Below are 15,727 nucleotides of genomic sequence, written 5' to 3' on the forward strand. Positions count from 1 at the left end.
TACTATGTGTAGTGGCAGTAAATTGATATGCATCATTTTTTGATAGTAGAATAATTTTTCCCACAATGAAGCATTCATACCTCAAGCAAAAGATCTGAGTACTTCCAGAAGACAAACTTGAGGGTTTCACTTTTACACGTGCTGTAGCATTTGCACTGCACACCAGAGGGAGACATACAACCATTCATTTTGATGTCAGTCAGAAATGAGAAAAATGCAGTTTCTATTTAAACAAGTTACAACTTTTGTGAATTTTAGACTGGGTCCATGCTGGAACAGCAACTATTTTGTTAAACACTGCAGGTCTTTGTATAAAGTAACTAAGTATAGTAACGTCTTGGGCCTAATAGCTTTTTATTTGTAACTTTGAGGATAAGATTAGTCACTTTTAGAATGTACATTGCTGAAGACAGTTCAGTTACAAATTTACATTCATTTTCTGAGAAAAAATACATAAATATAAAAAAATAGTTTGTGTATATGAGAGCAGTGTGTGTTTTTAAACTTTTATTGAGAATAAATTCATATGGCTATAAAGTTATTTAACATTTTACCACATCCTGTTACTGCAGATAAAGATACACCATTTACAAAAATCTTGACATGTGATGTTTAGCAGAAGACAAAAGAAAAGCCACAAATGTGTTAGCAAAATAATTATATATTGATATCTATATTTTTTATGTACTAATTCTTAGTGTTTGCATTAAGAAAATGTCAGAGTATCTATTTTAGCACTTAGTCAAGCAGCTGGCTGTTTGCAAAGTTGTCAGGAAGGTAAAATGACACAGTTTAGTTTCATGCTGAAATCACACAGGACATCATAAATATTTATTGAAATCTTCAACCACAATTGACATTATTTCGGTTTTCAAAAGTCACTTATTGCTTTCAATCTGACATATGAATCTCAAACAACTTCTGGTGTTTGATTTTAATAAGTGCTAAAAGCAGACCTGACATTTTGTAAAAGAACTCAAAGATGACAAAAAAGTTGGTGAAGCAAGATATAATCTTTATGCATATCCCTTGTTTATGAAAATTCTCTTTAAAAAAAAAAGACTGAAATATATTGGTGACATATGAATCTCAAACAACTTCTGGTGTTTGATTTTAATAAGTGCTAAAAGTAGACCTGACATTTTGTAAAGGAACTCAAAGATGACAAAAGTTGGTGAAGCAAGATACAATCTTTATGCATTTCCCTTATTTATGGAAATTCTCTTTAAAAAAAAAAGTCTGAAATATATTGGTGAACTTGCAGACCACATCCTGAGAAAGAAGTGAAAAAAACCCTCACAAACCACAATGTACGAACATAGGTTGTTTGCGTGACTTCGAGGCTGTACCATTAGCTGTAGAATGAAGTCTGTTCACATACAAAAATAAAGAGTAAGACATTGTCCGATGAATATCTGAAACAAATAAAACTATTTCAAAAACACAATTATTAAATAAAAATCCCACCAAGCACAAGAAAACAGGTGATAATGCAGTGATAAAAGATGAAAAGTAACCACTGCTGGTTTGCATTAGAAATGCAACGTGCACATCAGACATCCCAGTAAACCTGCAGCATATATTTTTATTGTCAAGTGCCTCACCAAGAGATGTACAGAAGCAAATAAAAGTCAAACAAATCTTAAAAAATAGCTGCAATCGTGGTGGAAAAGCTAAAAGATGAGCACTAAAGGGACAAACTTTTGTGTAAAGTGTAAACCGACACTGGATGTTAATGACCTCCTCTCTAAATGCACATACAGTACATAGAGAATGCTACAAATGTGACCCAAAAGCCATAAGAGGATTATATCAAAAGTTGGAATTATTTTTACAAAATATACAATTATTAGATCGAGTTGTTCACAGCTACAACCACTTTTTCTGCAACAGTAGCCGGTTTCATGACAGTGTAAAGTATCATCCTCCCATCCTTTTCTGTGCTTCTGTGTGGCAGTCGTTTGATGCCGTTGACCCCTGAGTTTTCCCTTGTTGTATTTAGTTTAGTTACCTCGGTATGCTACGTTAGTAAAGGTGGAGGTAGCTCCTTTGTACAAAGGATTGTTACCCTGCAAAATGAATACAAAGATAATGCTGTTTAATATAGTCCAGCTTTGCACAGTTCAGCTTAGACTTTCTCCTACAGAGAGCAGCTATATTCAATCAATCCCTGAATGTGAAGCTTTTAGTGTTTTATTTGTCATTTCCTCACCGTATCCCATTGGGCTTTGGCTTTCTCCTCCTCAAACTTTGCATACTCATTTCGATCATGGATGGTGACGAGCAGCTTCCAGATAAGCAAGCCAGCAAGACCCAGTAGTAGAATGGCTCCTGCCACCGCCATGAGCACCACTAAGATGTCAGGACCCTCAACGCACACTGAGAGACAAGGGATAGGAACAGAGTCAACGAGAAAATGAGCTCCATGAATACTTTCGTGAAGTGTAACAACTACTGCCCTATACAGTCTGATACACATGTCACAATCATCTGGCACGCCATCACTGTACAATACGTTTCTATGGAATGGAACAGTGTACTTGTGTAACTACAATTGTAACTACAATTCAATACTTTATTCAATACTTTATTCAATAAAACATTACTGAATGCACACATTGTTTGACTGTTGCTTTGGTCTGCCAGAAATAGACTGGAAATGCATTCAAGTACACAATATTTTGTAATGATAATGTTGCTAAATCATAAAGCTTTGTCTCTAGCAGTTTGAATGACCCACAATGCTACAAACTCTTACAATACCTGGTTCTTTGACTACAAACAGGATGGTACTGCCACTTTCATCTTCAATAGACTGGAAGTGCACAATGCAGTCATTTTCATCTTTGTATGAGCAATTCAGTGTTTTCGTAGCATGGAAAACTGTGAGATAAAGAAAAAGAAAATGGTTTCAAGGCAGAAGTTCTCTTTAAAAGCATGCAATATTCATCAGTCAACAAAATACTTGGACCACAATGTACGTTGCCTTCAATTGCTTTCAGTGGTTTATGATGAGGAGCAGGAACACAAGAGTGCAACATTACCACTACAGGCCATGATCACAACATATAAAGAGATCAGATCGAAGAGTTCTCACCCAGTTCATCCACTACTTTTATTTCATTTTTACAGACTCTATTGCAGCTGTTGTCTTCAAATCTCCCTCCTCTCTTGAAGTGCTGACACTCGACACACTCCCTGCAAGAACACCAACACACTCATATCTTTGCACAATGCAAATGGTTCTTTAGAGGCAGTATATAGCTTGATTTAACATGGATGGGATATATAAACTAACAGAGAGAAGAATGTATAAAATGCTGGCAACTCCTGAGTGTTAAGATGATACCACTCCTAACTTTGGTGAAATATGTGTGGGGGCAGTTTGTGTGATCCTCCTGGAATGTTGAAAGTGCAACAAATTGCATCAGTTGCTCTCTGCTGTACATTGTTGTACAAGGAAGTGGTTGAGCATGAAGATCAAAATGATTAATTTCAATCCCTCGTCAAAAAACAAGAGATCTCGCCATCCATTGAGTCTGATTAAAAATTATATCACAGACATGGCACAAACTGTGTATAAACTGGTGCTGAATGGATCCCTTTTATTAAAGGATAAAATTTAATCCTAACATTTTAGTCAGTGTGTTTCCTTATTTATTTCAGTAGCAATGGAATCTGTAATCCACTTAAATGACTGTTTGCATTCGGTAAATTGATAAATTATGTGTTGTTTATACTCATAAAATCATTTCAGTGTATTGTGATTGCATTTTATCAGAGATATGCAGAAACAATGTACAAAATTATAATGCCTAATCAATTATGGATGCTAAACTACTTTTTCTTTATAACCTTCCAAGGGTTAAAATGTCAACTTTGGATACAAGCTATCTCAACTAGTTTCAAGGTAGAGTGCATGGAATGTATTGAGGGCATGTATGCTCCCAGGGAAATAAACTCCATGACCTTATACACTAAACCAATAATTAGCCACTGAGCACACCTGGACGATTGCTAAATGTATGCGTCTCTTGTATTTTTGGACTGCATTGTTTGCTTTGTCAGACTCAGCTGATGGTTTTTCTACATATTTAACATGTTGGTTAGCATCAGGTCTGTTTGTGAGAGAAGTCACTCAGGCCTGCAGGTCCTTCACTCTTTATGGTCAAGTTGTTGTGAAAGTGTTACTTCTTGTGGAGAAATGAAGATGATAAATGAAAAGCGATGGTGTTTGACATGTTATGTTAGCCATATTCCAACAACACATCATCAGTACAGTAAAACTAACTTGTCTCATGATGGTCTAAATCCAGCCCACTTTCTCTATTAGTAGGTGAAAATTTTGAAAAATTCAAGACCTGAAGCTAATAAGTTTTGTTGAATCGGCAGAAAAAAACACTGACAGGTTCAACAACGCTGACAGTGCGCATACACTGAAAATACAAGAGAGGCAGATGTTCACTACTGTTCCAGATGTGCCCAATGGCTGATTGTCAGCTTGGTGTACAAGGGCAGTTACACTTTAATTGCCTTTCAAAGGACATTTTTCTGTACTCCAAGGTTCTCCAAGTCTTTAGAATGTGTTTTTTTCTCTAAAACGTGAAAAATTTACGCGGGACTATGTAAGAACAACTGTTTTCATGTGATTTTCTCCAGCCCCTCTTCTGTTTAGTCAGCTCAAGTAGGGGTTTTACTTCTTCCTTCCAGGAGCCTACTAAACTGGCTATATTTCTTATAAAAATGCAACCATTTACCATTTTAACATTTCTATCCTCCACTTGTAAATGGTTTTCAAGCATTGCTCATTCAGATTAAACAAGCAGTCTAATGATGAATGTAGCCTTTACTCTGCCTAATTTCTGTTGCAAGAAATTGGATAAACCTGCATCAATATCACTGTGTCATTATATGGCTTCTATTGCTTCTAATTCACAGTTTTAAGTCAGGACAAGCTTGGTTTGTCTTGGGCCTACAGTTCTAGAGCTGATACAGACTGAATCTCTGGATGTTTCTTCAATTGTCTAAGTCCCAAAGTGTTCACTCACTGTTTTATGAGGCACGCATCAGGACAGGTGTAGCATTTTTCACAGGTAACTCCATAGGCACCGGGCACAGTGCACTGACACACCCCACACTCACAATAACCATAGCCATTGCACAACATCCCGGAGCTGGACATGCAGGTGTCGGTACGTTTGGAGCAGTTACAGTTCTCCCCTTTCCAGCCAGCATCACACTGGCAGAAACCACAGTCACACTTACCATTACCTGAAAAAATCAAGAAGAATGACCAGGTTAATCCTAACATTCACTTTAAATATAAATCCAGTATTCAATCAAATCAGTTTCAAAATATCTAATTTTTTTTCACCCAACAGTAATAGTTTAGTGTTTCTGGAGAGATATTCTGCTAATAGTTTTCTATTTAAAAATACCACAGAAGCGTTCAAATAAACTGAAGTCATTCAACTTGTCCAAGTCAAATCTTATTGTGTGATTTTGGCAGGGGTCTTGCTAGAATATTCCACATCTGCAAAGCCTCCGAAGACCGGAGGTAAAACTTTTAGGCAGTATCATGGCTTTCACAGAAGTCCATGATTCAAAAATATTATCTCTTATGATATCTTTTGCACACATGCACAAATCTGGACTTCACTGTTGGAACTACATTCACTGAGGAAGAACCCCATCTGAGCTAACCAAAAAATGTCTCCCAATATTCATCAAGGTTTTTTCAATGTTTCTCTACAAAGTTTAATCTTTCTATTTTTTGACCAAGCAAAGGTTTTTTGCTTGGATGCTACCTATAGAGCTGTCACAGGGACTTTGATTTCCAATGATAACCACTGTGCCGCATCTGAGGCTATTTTCAGAGCTAAACAGGGAAAGCAATGCTGTGATTAGTGTTTATATGGACTATACTGTACATTCCAATTACTGGTACAACTGTGTCTCCCCTGAATTTTAGTTGGTTGGTTGTATTCTTGTCAATCTAAGTTTTACAATCACATCTTTTTTCGTTCTTCTTGATGATTGATTCCCATGATGCAGACAATCTTCATACATCCAAAACTGAGAGATTTATGATGTTCATAAGTCGGCTATCTGCAGAGTCTTAGGCCAATTGGAAATTAGGTATTGTATTTTAAATAAGACATTTTGTTTTGAATATTCATATCAGCAAATACTTTTTAATTTGAAAATAATGCAGTAGTAGAGGGATGATATAAATTTGGATAATTTGCAATTTAGGTATGATTGCATGAGTTTGTATACGTATCTGTTGTAATGTATATTGTATGTATAGTCCTAAAGCTTCATCTACATGAGTAATTATTCCAATATGTTTCAACATAAAGGGTAAGGCTAGGCAAATAAAAGTGTGAAATACACATTGCTTAATTGCAAAATGAATCACTCTTGCATCTGTGTATGGATGGTGTATTACCTAATATTTAATAAATGTGGGGTTTTTTTCCACACAGGATAAGAGCTAAGTCTCCAGGAAATGGTGTGAAGACGTTGCATTACAACAAGACTGTAGGCTGTGAGTGTTGTTTAACTGCTTTGGTTTTAGCAACCTTGTTGCCTATGTTACACTGAAAATATGTTGCATGCACAGGCAAGTGTACCTGTGATTGTGTTCGGAACTTCTGCAACTTGTAATTACTAGTTAGGTGTAAAGTGTTATGTTTGGGATTTATTTGAGTACTTAAGTATAATTTTCAACAATCTAAAATTAGAATTGTGCCTCTTGCAATTAATTGGTTAGATTAACTGGTAGATCAACCATGTTATTTAAAACAAACAAGGCACTAACCTGCATCTGAATCAGTAATCGATGTCAATCTTAAGTCTTTACATTACTGCTCGTGTCTTCAAAAAGTTGTTGATAGATTGTTTATTCATCTAAATTACCTGGGAACAGACATCCTAATAAACTCAATTTCGAGGCAGAAAATGTCCTCTTGTGAAAGTAGCTCAAGTGAAATGATTGTAAAGCTTGGCAGATATACATCTTCAGACAGTGCTGAATCATACATAGCAAAAAAAAGCCAGGTAATTTCAGAAGTGGTGTAATAATGAGGCAGCTGTTTGATGACACAATCTCAGCGTGAGCTTTTCCCTCTGGATAACTGAAAGGCAACCTAAATCAGCACATTAGGTAACCTTAGAGACAATGGCAGAGCCCCAGAGACTGCTGCGTTCTTAGCAGGAAACTAAACAGGATTTGGAAATGGATGCCAAAGACCAAAGTGTGTGAGTCAGTGCCCAGTTGGATCAGAATGGAGGGAGAGACTGGTCATGAAATATCACAGAGGGCCCAAGGGTTACTCATTTCACCTTCCAAAACAAGTCTTCGCCAGTGGTTCCTATGTCTCACATAATGGTCATGCAGTCACTGTCTAACCCTATCAATAAGATAACAACTGTGACATAAAAACATCCCGAAAACATTAAAAATGTGTGTTCTACAAACTCCAACACTGCCACTTCAATCAGTTTGTTGTCATTCTCCTTGATATAAAAGTCGATTCACACACATAAAGCAGATTTTTTTTCAGGTCTCCTCCTGCTCATCTCTCAGTGAGACGACACAGTTATTTATCACATACTGGTACTTATGATAAGTTTAACAAAGATGCATGATAAAAGCACATGAACAAAAAATTAAAAGTAAAAATGACATTGTTTACAGAAAGAGTTATAAGAGAACAGAATGGAGGCTCGCTGCTAGCAGAGGAATGCAATCTTTCCTGTTCATTCTTGCCTTATATTTATGGGCCCTGTGGCTATGCCTGCTGACTCCTGCTCCTTAGCTTTGCATCAGTCCCACAACACCGCAGCAATGGAAGAAACACCAGTGATGGAGCTCATCTGAGCTCTGGGTCAAGATGAGGAGATTGAGGAGGGACCGAGGGACACCCACTCTTTAAACACGACATTATGACTGTAGTTCTGTGGAAGGTCTTGCACCATTTACACTTCAATGGGCGTAAACAAGTCTGTCTGCCCTAGCCATGGGTGTCAGCACTGAAAGCTGTAAAACCAAAAAAGGATTAAAGGATTATAAGATAGTGATGGATATGTATATCGATCAGCCACAGCATCTAAACCAGTGACAGATGAAGTGAATAGCATTTATCATCTTGAACAATACAGTGCTCTGTTGTTCAGACCAAGCAAACCCCCACAAGACAGTAGCACTCATTTAAAGGAAGCAACCTTCCCCAACAGGTCTGTGCACCCTACTAAACACCTTAAAACTGCAGCTTGAAGTAAAATTTAAAAAAGGTCAAACTTAAAACTACAGTTTAAAGAGCACAAGAAAGTGTGTAGTGTGTTGACCCAGCTTCCAAACTGCCAAGACCTTGATCTGTTCAAGGATCTGCACAATGCAACTGAACAAACTCAATTCACAGCGGGCCCACCCTGTAACGTTTGGGCCCCCAAACTCTGCTCACAACATCCCAGTGACACCAGAGAACCTCATCAGGAGGTAATTTATCCTGTGAGACAGATGTAGATTAAAGAGGATTTTCATTTGAATAACAAAGGTAGCTACATTGAAATGATGCAATGTAAAAACAAGCATAGTGAGCTCCAGTGGCAGTAGCTGTGAACTACAGCTAGATCTGGCCATTTAATCAGAACACTGTCCTTGTCCCAGGATACATGCATGACAGGGGAGTTGAATTATTGACTGAAGTATGTCTAATAACGCAATGCTGCAGACTGTGAGAATACAGACATATGAGACATTCTGTTGCTTCTAACTTGCCCCGTGGGAGATCATTGTAAATGTAAGTATAGCCAAATTCACAGCACAGATGTTGCCTTTAAGTAAACTGAATGGTGACTTTATGGTATGATACTGTGGCTATAAAATCAGGATTTTATTAGGGTAGAGTGACAGTCTAGAAATGCAAGTTAACACATAGTCTTAATGAGTTGCTTTTCATACACTGATGTGTGTAGCCATCTGACATAAATAACACTAAAATATGTGAATGAGAGCACCTTTATTGGGAATTTGGCCAAATTAATATACACTAATGCTTTACTGTCCTTAAAAAAACGTGCAGAGCGCCTTGGCCCATCTGAGTCAAGTTGAGCATATACATGCAGGAGTGATTAACTCTCATTCACAATATCTGGGTGTTAGTCTGGCTTTGAAATCTTGATGTTGTATGATTTTGAGTTGGATGTTTTTAAACATCTGCTTTTGGTCATTACATTATAATTCCTTTTTTTTCTAGTTTCTCTCCTAATGCAATGTAAAGTTAAAGGTCTGAAGAAATGCAAACTCAGGGCAGCTGAGGCTGAGATATCTTGGCATCCAGCCTCAAAAGTATTGCTTTTTATCATTTCCCAAATGGTAACATCTTTACGTAAAACGCTGCCTGTCTGAACACATTCATCGTAACTCCACATGCCTTCTTTATACTACAGGACTCAAAGTTCTGGAAAAGATACCTTGGTGACATCACACAGGTTATTTTCTTGTATTTGCCAAATCTTCTCCATAGCCAAAGCAAACACACAACTATAGTAATCTTTTATAAAAAGCAGAACTAGTTAACTTGAATGCACAGTTAAAATTATGCTCTGCCTTATCTACATCAATCTTAAAGCATAGCTTCCTGTTGAGTTTTTGGTATTGCTCACCTGTCATTTACACAATCATATCCCCAAACTGCTGTTAGGTTGAATAATGCATTGACAAAAGCTAATTAAGCTTCATCACTAATTGAGAAACTGCACTGAGTTGTGCAGATAGCTATGACGAGTGCTCCTTGTGAGTGGTAACAACAGCAGTCAAATACAAGCAGCAGTAAATGAGTGTGTATTCCAACTAGCTTTTAATATAATATACACATTAAGTGTGCAGACATGACAGAGAATCAGTCACAAGCATTATCTTTAGTAAGGTTTATGAATTATTTATGATTTGGCGTATATGGGCACTATGAATGAGAAAATGCTGCATTAATGATGAGCTATTACTTTAAAAGAAACAACTTTTAAGATGATTTTTCAAGCTAAGTCACAGGAAAACTATGCTAATCAACTGAATGTGTTTACAGAGAAGAGAGAGACTCGAGATAACAATGTAACTATGTCACAGCACAGTGAGTACTCATAACAGGGAAAAGGAAGGGAAGGGCAGCATAATCTTTCCTGACTTACTAATCATGGGCTACACACCAGAATTTAAACATTGTAACACATGACGATTGAAGATTGTGTGCCCAGGTGTGGATATTTCTGCCACCAACTGATTAAGTGAAAGTCTGTAAATGCTAATACCAGAATAGCAAAAATGAAAGGTGTTTACTCTTGGATTGGGTGACTGAATCAACTTTGTGAGCCAGAAGCTTTTTTGTAATAAAAAAGAATGGTATCAAGATAATTTAGTCTCATATAGAGTATATTTACTTTCATGTTGATTTACTGTGTACTGAGTACAGGGGCACCCTACCCTCTGCTTCAGAAAGTTCTCAGATGAGCAAAATTATCTGGAAGTATCTAAGCTGCTCAAATTTTCTGCATGTTGAGGGAAGGAGCTTCAGTGCTAAGAAACACCTTTATGAAAGGAAAGGCGATCATTATGTCCAAAAATCCCTTGTGGTCTCAACATTTAAAGCAACACTTGAATAGATTCATAGAGTTGTACAAATTCTTATTTTTGTAAATATACAATAACAGGAGAGTGTGTGTAAGCTTTTGCGGCTCTTCCGTTACTTGTTTGGATTGCCAACCTTGATGTGCAATAATAAACTAATATGATATACAGTATATGATGTAAGCTCCATAATACAATGTGATAAAAACCTACCCAGTAAAGTTACTCTCATCACGGCTTACTATGAGTTCCATCAGATTCTAACTGTGTCACAGATTTCTGTTCCCGAGTCTTCATGAATTGCTCTTGCCATCTTCTCATGTTGTTTTTCAAAGAAGTCAGCGAAAGTGTTGGAAGTAATTTTCTTTTATCATTGAGCCTATTTCAGGTGTAATGAAGGAGCTGGAGGTGTTAGATCTTAAAGATCGTGACCATTCTGTAGTACTTTTCAGCATCAAACCTTGCGAAACATAAATTTTTTCTAGATTATCAAAATCATTTAAATGATTTTAGAGATTGATAAAGAAGATCCCCAAATCCTTCTCAGTTTGAATTATTTTCCTTTGTCGTTTTTCACGGAGTTTTCGTTTTGTCATTAAACTCAGTTTCGACACTGATATACTGCATTTGTGCCAATTCAAATCAGTTATAAGTTTTAAATTCTTTTGTTTATTTCCAAGTTTAAAAAAAGGTCCACATATAATCGTTTGGTACCTAACTGAACAGATGTGCTTTTTGTGGAACAGGTTCTTTCAGTGAAAATTGATAGTTTTTTAGTGAGCAAGGAGAATCTGTTTTGTGTCACCTAATTGTTAGCTCCGTGAGGAACTTCCTCACTTATTTTCAACAAAATGTTCAACTCGTGGCTAAACTAAACAGATCTTGACAGTGATTGACTTGTAGCTACTCACCAGAGCACAGAGCCCCTTTGAAGCGCAAGCAGGTGAAATCGTCACATTCACAGAATTTTCCCCACACCTGACCAAACTCGTTTGCGTGACAGGAGCACTGTCCACACAAACAGTCTCCTCTTCCATTGCAGATTGGGCTCCCAGGTTTTGAGATGCAGTTGACATCATCAGATGGACTGTAGTCCTCCAATGAGCATTCGCATCGCGGGCCCAATCGACCCTTGTGACACTGGCAAACGGCACATTCGTAGGTCCCATTGCCATTGCTACAGAAGGAACTGTTAGGCTCTGCCTTTGCTTCACAGTCACAGGTACAAGCAAAGTCCACAGTAACCTCCAAGGAATCCTTGAAGCCAAGAGGTTTGATGGTAAAAGTGTGACTTTTTTCTTTAGGGCATCGACGCAACTGAGCCTCTACACTGAAAGAGACCTGAAAAAGACAAATTTCTCAGACACCATTGTTTGTACACATGCTACATCATTCATAATGATACATACTGTGTCTCCGATCTTGAGACCAGAGCAGGACTTGAGTCCAGAGATGACCTCTTCGTTTAGGCAAGTGGCATTGACAGAGAGACTCAACTCATCTGGGACTCCCAGCAGCTCTAGCTCCACTTTGGAGCGGATTTTCTGCTCAGCATAAAGTTAGCAATCACATGCCAGTTTATCACTCATACCATACATTTCTTTCAGATTGAACAGGTGAGATACATAATTTCAGAAAGCCCTCACCGCATAGGACTTCTCAATCAGCTGAATAACATTCCCAGAGTCACGGGACAGTATTCCAACGGTTGTGCCTGGAATGAGATTACTGTAGTTCTGGGAAAAAAAAATGTAATACAAGATGATGATGCAGTTTTTAAATGTATTATAATATAATGAATTCATGCAGCAGCTCAAACAGAGCTCTTTGTTTACCCTGTAAAGCTCCACCACATTAGAAGTCACAGCAAAAATTAAATTTATGTTGTTTTTTGACACTTTTTCCGTTATGAGCCCAAGGGAAGGATAGTCCTGGAAGGCACAAGAAACAATTAGTATTGAAAAGCATTGGTTTGTACAACAGCTTAAAAAATAATTAGAGGAAATAAAGGCATATTTAAATTTCTCCATATACCAGCACTTTAGATTTATAGTAAAGGTTGTCATTATCGAGGTGACACAGTCCATCGTTGGGCTGCACAGTGCCACCGAAGTGTCCATCAAGAGCAGTGTGAGATTTGGCATCAGTGGTAAACACCAGAAGGTGTGAGGCATCTGGACGCCAGCCAATCTTTTCCTGATGAGGATGGACACAAAGAGAAAGACAAGCACATATGTATACAAGCACCTATTCAATTGTGAACATCAGCGATTATTTGTGGCTGAATTCTGCCTGCATGTTATACCTTGCACACGATAGCCTGCATGATGGCATCGAAGCCACCCTCAGGCATATCAATGTTTCTAGACACCTGCTGTTTCTTCACTTCCTCAGTGAAGCGAGCCACCTTCTCTGTCAGTGACAACAAATTCTTGAACCCAAAAGAAGGTTGGCATTGTCTTTCAATTCTGTTTATAAAGGATGAGTAAGAAGGGGGTAATCAGTGAAGGAGAAAAATGATTTGTGATTTTTTTAACACAACCAGGTGAATTTTCAAATTTGTGTACTAGATAACATCACGATCAGCTTCTGCTACTCCCCAATTCTTATATGACCATAAGCTCTCTACGCACCCGATACAAGGGTTTTTAATTGCGTCAGGGTGGGTCAGTATGAATGGAGATATACTCTTGTCCACAAAGGCTCCAAACCCCATACGCAGTTTGCTTGTGGTTTTGCCCATGGTCTCTGCAAGCTTGTTACCCAAGTCGCTCAAGCGACTCAAGTCGTCTATCATTGAATATGAGAGATCCATCAGATAGTAGAGGTCCACAGGGTAGTCCTCCACCTGTTTCACAGTCACATCGAAACGCTTGGCATCACCTGAGAGGGAAAGAAAAGAGGGCCACAGACATCCCTCAACCTTTCATGTGTCTTTTAAGCAGAACAAAAAAAAACACTCTGCAGGCTGCAGCACTGGGAGCAAAATTTAGTAGTTTGTTGTAATTTGTTTTGAGTGTTGACGTACCTGGTCTTAGAGTCATATGGATTTTCTGAGGCCGGACCTGGGTGACGTCATCAGCTGTACCTGCAGCCTTGTTGCTGAGCGGTGTGTCCTTTGTAATAGTGAGAGTGCTGGAGGGAAACTCCAGAGCTGCTGCACTGCAACCTCCATCTAGAAGATTCTGTTTTAGGTCACAGCGAGAAACACTGGACCCTCCCTTCCCAAACACCTGAAACAGCCACATGCTTTCTGATGAGTATTCAAATAAGTAGTTAATGCAGATAAAGATTTGTATTAAGATATTTGAACACAGACGTAAATTCCCTCCCAATTTTATGGGAGAAACTAGAACATTACTGTTAAGAAATTTGGCCTCTGCTCTAACTTGCATCACTGAGCAATGACTAGGAGGGGCAGCTATGCACTGTGTCAGTATCAGTGTTGGGTTTTTTGTCTTTTATTTTTGTTTAATTTACCTCTTGAGAGCACCAGGCACAGCTAGGATGAACGGCCAGGCACTGTTGACAAGTGGTGACCCCTCGTGATGTGCATATGTTAGAACCTGGGAAAATGAGAGGGGGGTGCAAACGTTATCAAACTTACAGCAAAGAAGAAAGGTACTTTTCAGAGCGAATCAAGCGTTCTTTCAACAGATTAAATCAGATCTCCATCGTGTCTGTTGTCCTGTGTTGTCTATGGGTGTGGCTCATTCAAGTGTAACACTGAAGTACAGTGATGGTCAGCTAGGGTTCACATATTTGAAAAGATTTTTTTTCAAATGAACACGTACTATCAGCTCCCAAAGCAAGTAAGAATAGGCAACTTATTTCCTATGTTGATAACATCTGCCAGTGTGTTTTGATAAGGTACAGTACCTCCCACTGGTATATAGTCTTTTTTAGTGATTTGCTCTGATAGATTAGACAATAGTGAACCAGAGTGTATCTGTTTAGACCGCCTTAGAGGTAACAGATTAAATTAAAGGGAAACCAAATTTTAATGCAATCACGAAAGAAATCTTGATTTTACAAAGCTGTAACGATGAACAGGAGGAGGACACCTCGCCCTGGGAAACGCATCACGAATGTTTTCGCTCCCTTATAAGGAAAAGCGAGGAATGTTTCAGAGGCGTTACAACGAATAGTGTCGCCCCGTCTAGTAATTGAACAATAAATGATTCTGTCTCCTATGGATTTGTTTGATCAAATAAAAAATTCAACACAGGCTACACAGCAAACATGAACACCTTCAAAGGTGTCCTACAAGTGGGAAATGCGCCAGTTCACCCCAGCAGGTGAAAGTTTCAAAAGTAATCAGAAGAAATAAAACTTCTTACCGCAGACTTTAGATGCTGAGGACAAAATAAGAAACAGTAATGCTACACAGTTTGATGAAGTTCCCATGACTGGAGAGTAACGGAGCTGGCTTCAGATACGAGTTCCCTGCAGGTCTGCTCACTTTTAATTTGAACGCCTTTCCTCATTCCGCATGTTGGGCTTTATGTTGCCTCACACATCAACCACCCCCCTACTTATATTGAGAAATGCTCGCTGTTTAAATGCATGTTCAGACCCGTCTTTTAATGGTTTAAAACCTTTGTTATTATTTGAAGATAAGCAATTAAACAGCGATGAATTATGACGGCAAAGACTACCGCATTTTCAACACGCGGACAGACAACATCGTTTTTTGGTCAACTTCATAACTTCCCTTTGTAAACCAGAAACCTCATAACTTTGTCACGAGCTGAGTGGAAAGATATTGTGTTACAGCATGTGGACAAATTAACAATCCATTATTTAAGCAGTGATCCATTAGAAATAAAAGTAAAATAAAGGAATTATTGCATTAAGTCATGGACCTTTATACGTTTTTTTTACTTTTCCAGGTTTATTCACCTCATCACCCACACTGTACGATGCAAAATAGTGTAAAGTGAGCCTTCTACAAACTTAAAAAGAAAAGGCTAAATCAAAATGTGGCTCTAAAAATGGGGATTGGAATTTTGTATTTGACTTCAAACGGAAATATGTTTTGATTTGCTTGTAAAAGAAGAAAAGTTTGAGATGAGTTGCATCCTGTTACATATGAGC

General features: G+C 38.1%; 1 protein-coding gene across 1 annotated transcript; it reads right to left on the reverse strand.

The window, feature by feature from the left end:
- Nucleotides 1–1,069: 1,069 nt before the first annotated feature.
- Nucleotides 1,070–15,061, reverse strand: itgb3a (integrin beta 3a). Its single transcript, XM_072368229.1, has 15 exons — nucleotides 14,971–15,061; nucleotides 14,111–14,196; nucleotides 13,659–13,863; nucleotides 13,264–13,513; nucleotides 12,936–13,098; nucleotides 12,665–12,826; nucleotides 12,466–12,561; nucleotides 12,277–12,366; nucleotides 12,040–12,174; nucleotides 11,542–11,971; nucleotides 5,049–5,271; nucleotides 3,098–3,198; nucleotides 2,764–2,883; nucleotides 2,213–2,379; nucleotides 1,070–2,069 (listed from the first exon to the last, which is right to left on the reverse strand). Exons 1-15 carry the CDS (start codon nucleotides 15,035–15,037, stop codon nucleotides 2,004–2,006), a joined length of 2,361 nt encoding a protein of 786 aa, XP_072224330.1. The 5' UTR covers nucleotides 15,038–15,061; the 3' UTR covers nucleotides 1,070–2,003.
- Between the last annotated feature and the right edge of the window lie 666 nt (nucleotides 15,062–15,727).

Source organism: Leuresthes tenuis, unplaced genomic scaffold (assembly GCF_036924035.1).
Source record: "Leuresthes tenuis unplaced genomic scaffold, fLeuTen1.0.hap1 SCAF_17, whole genome shotgun sequence".
In the NCBI taxonomy this organism is placed as follows: Eukaryota; Metazoa; Chordata; class Actinopteri; order Atheriniformes; family Atherinopsidae; genus Leuresthes; species Leuresthes tenuis.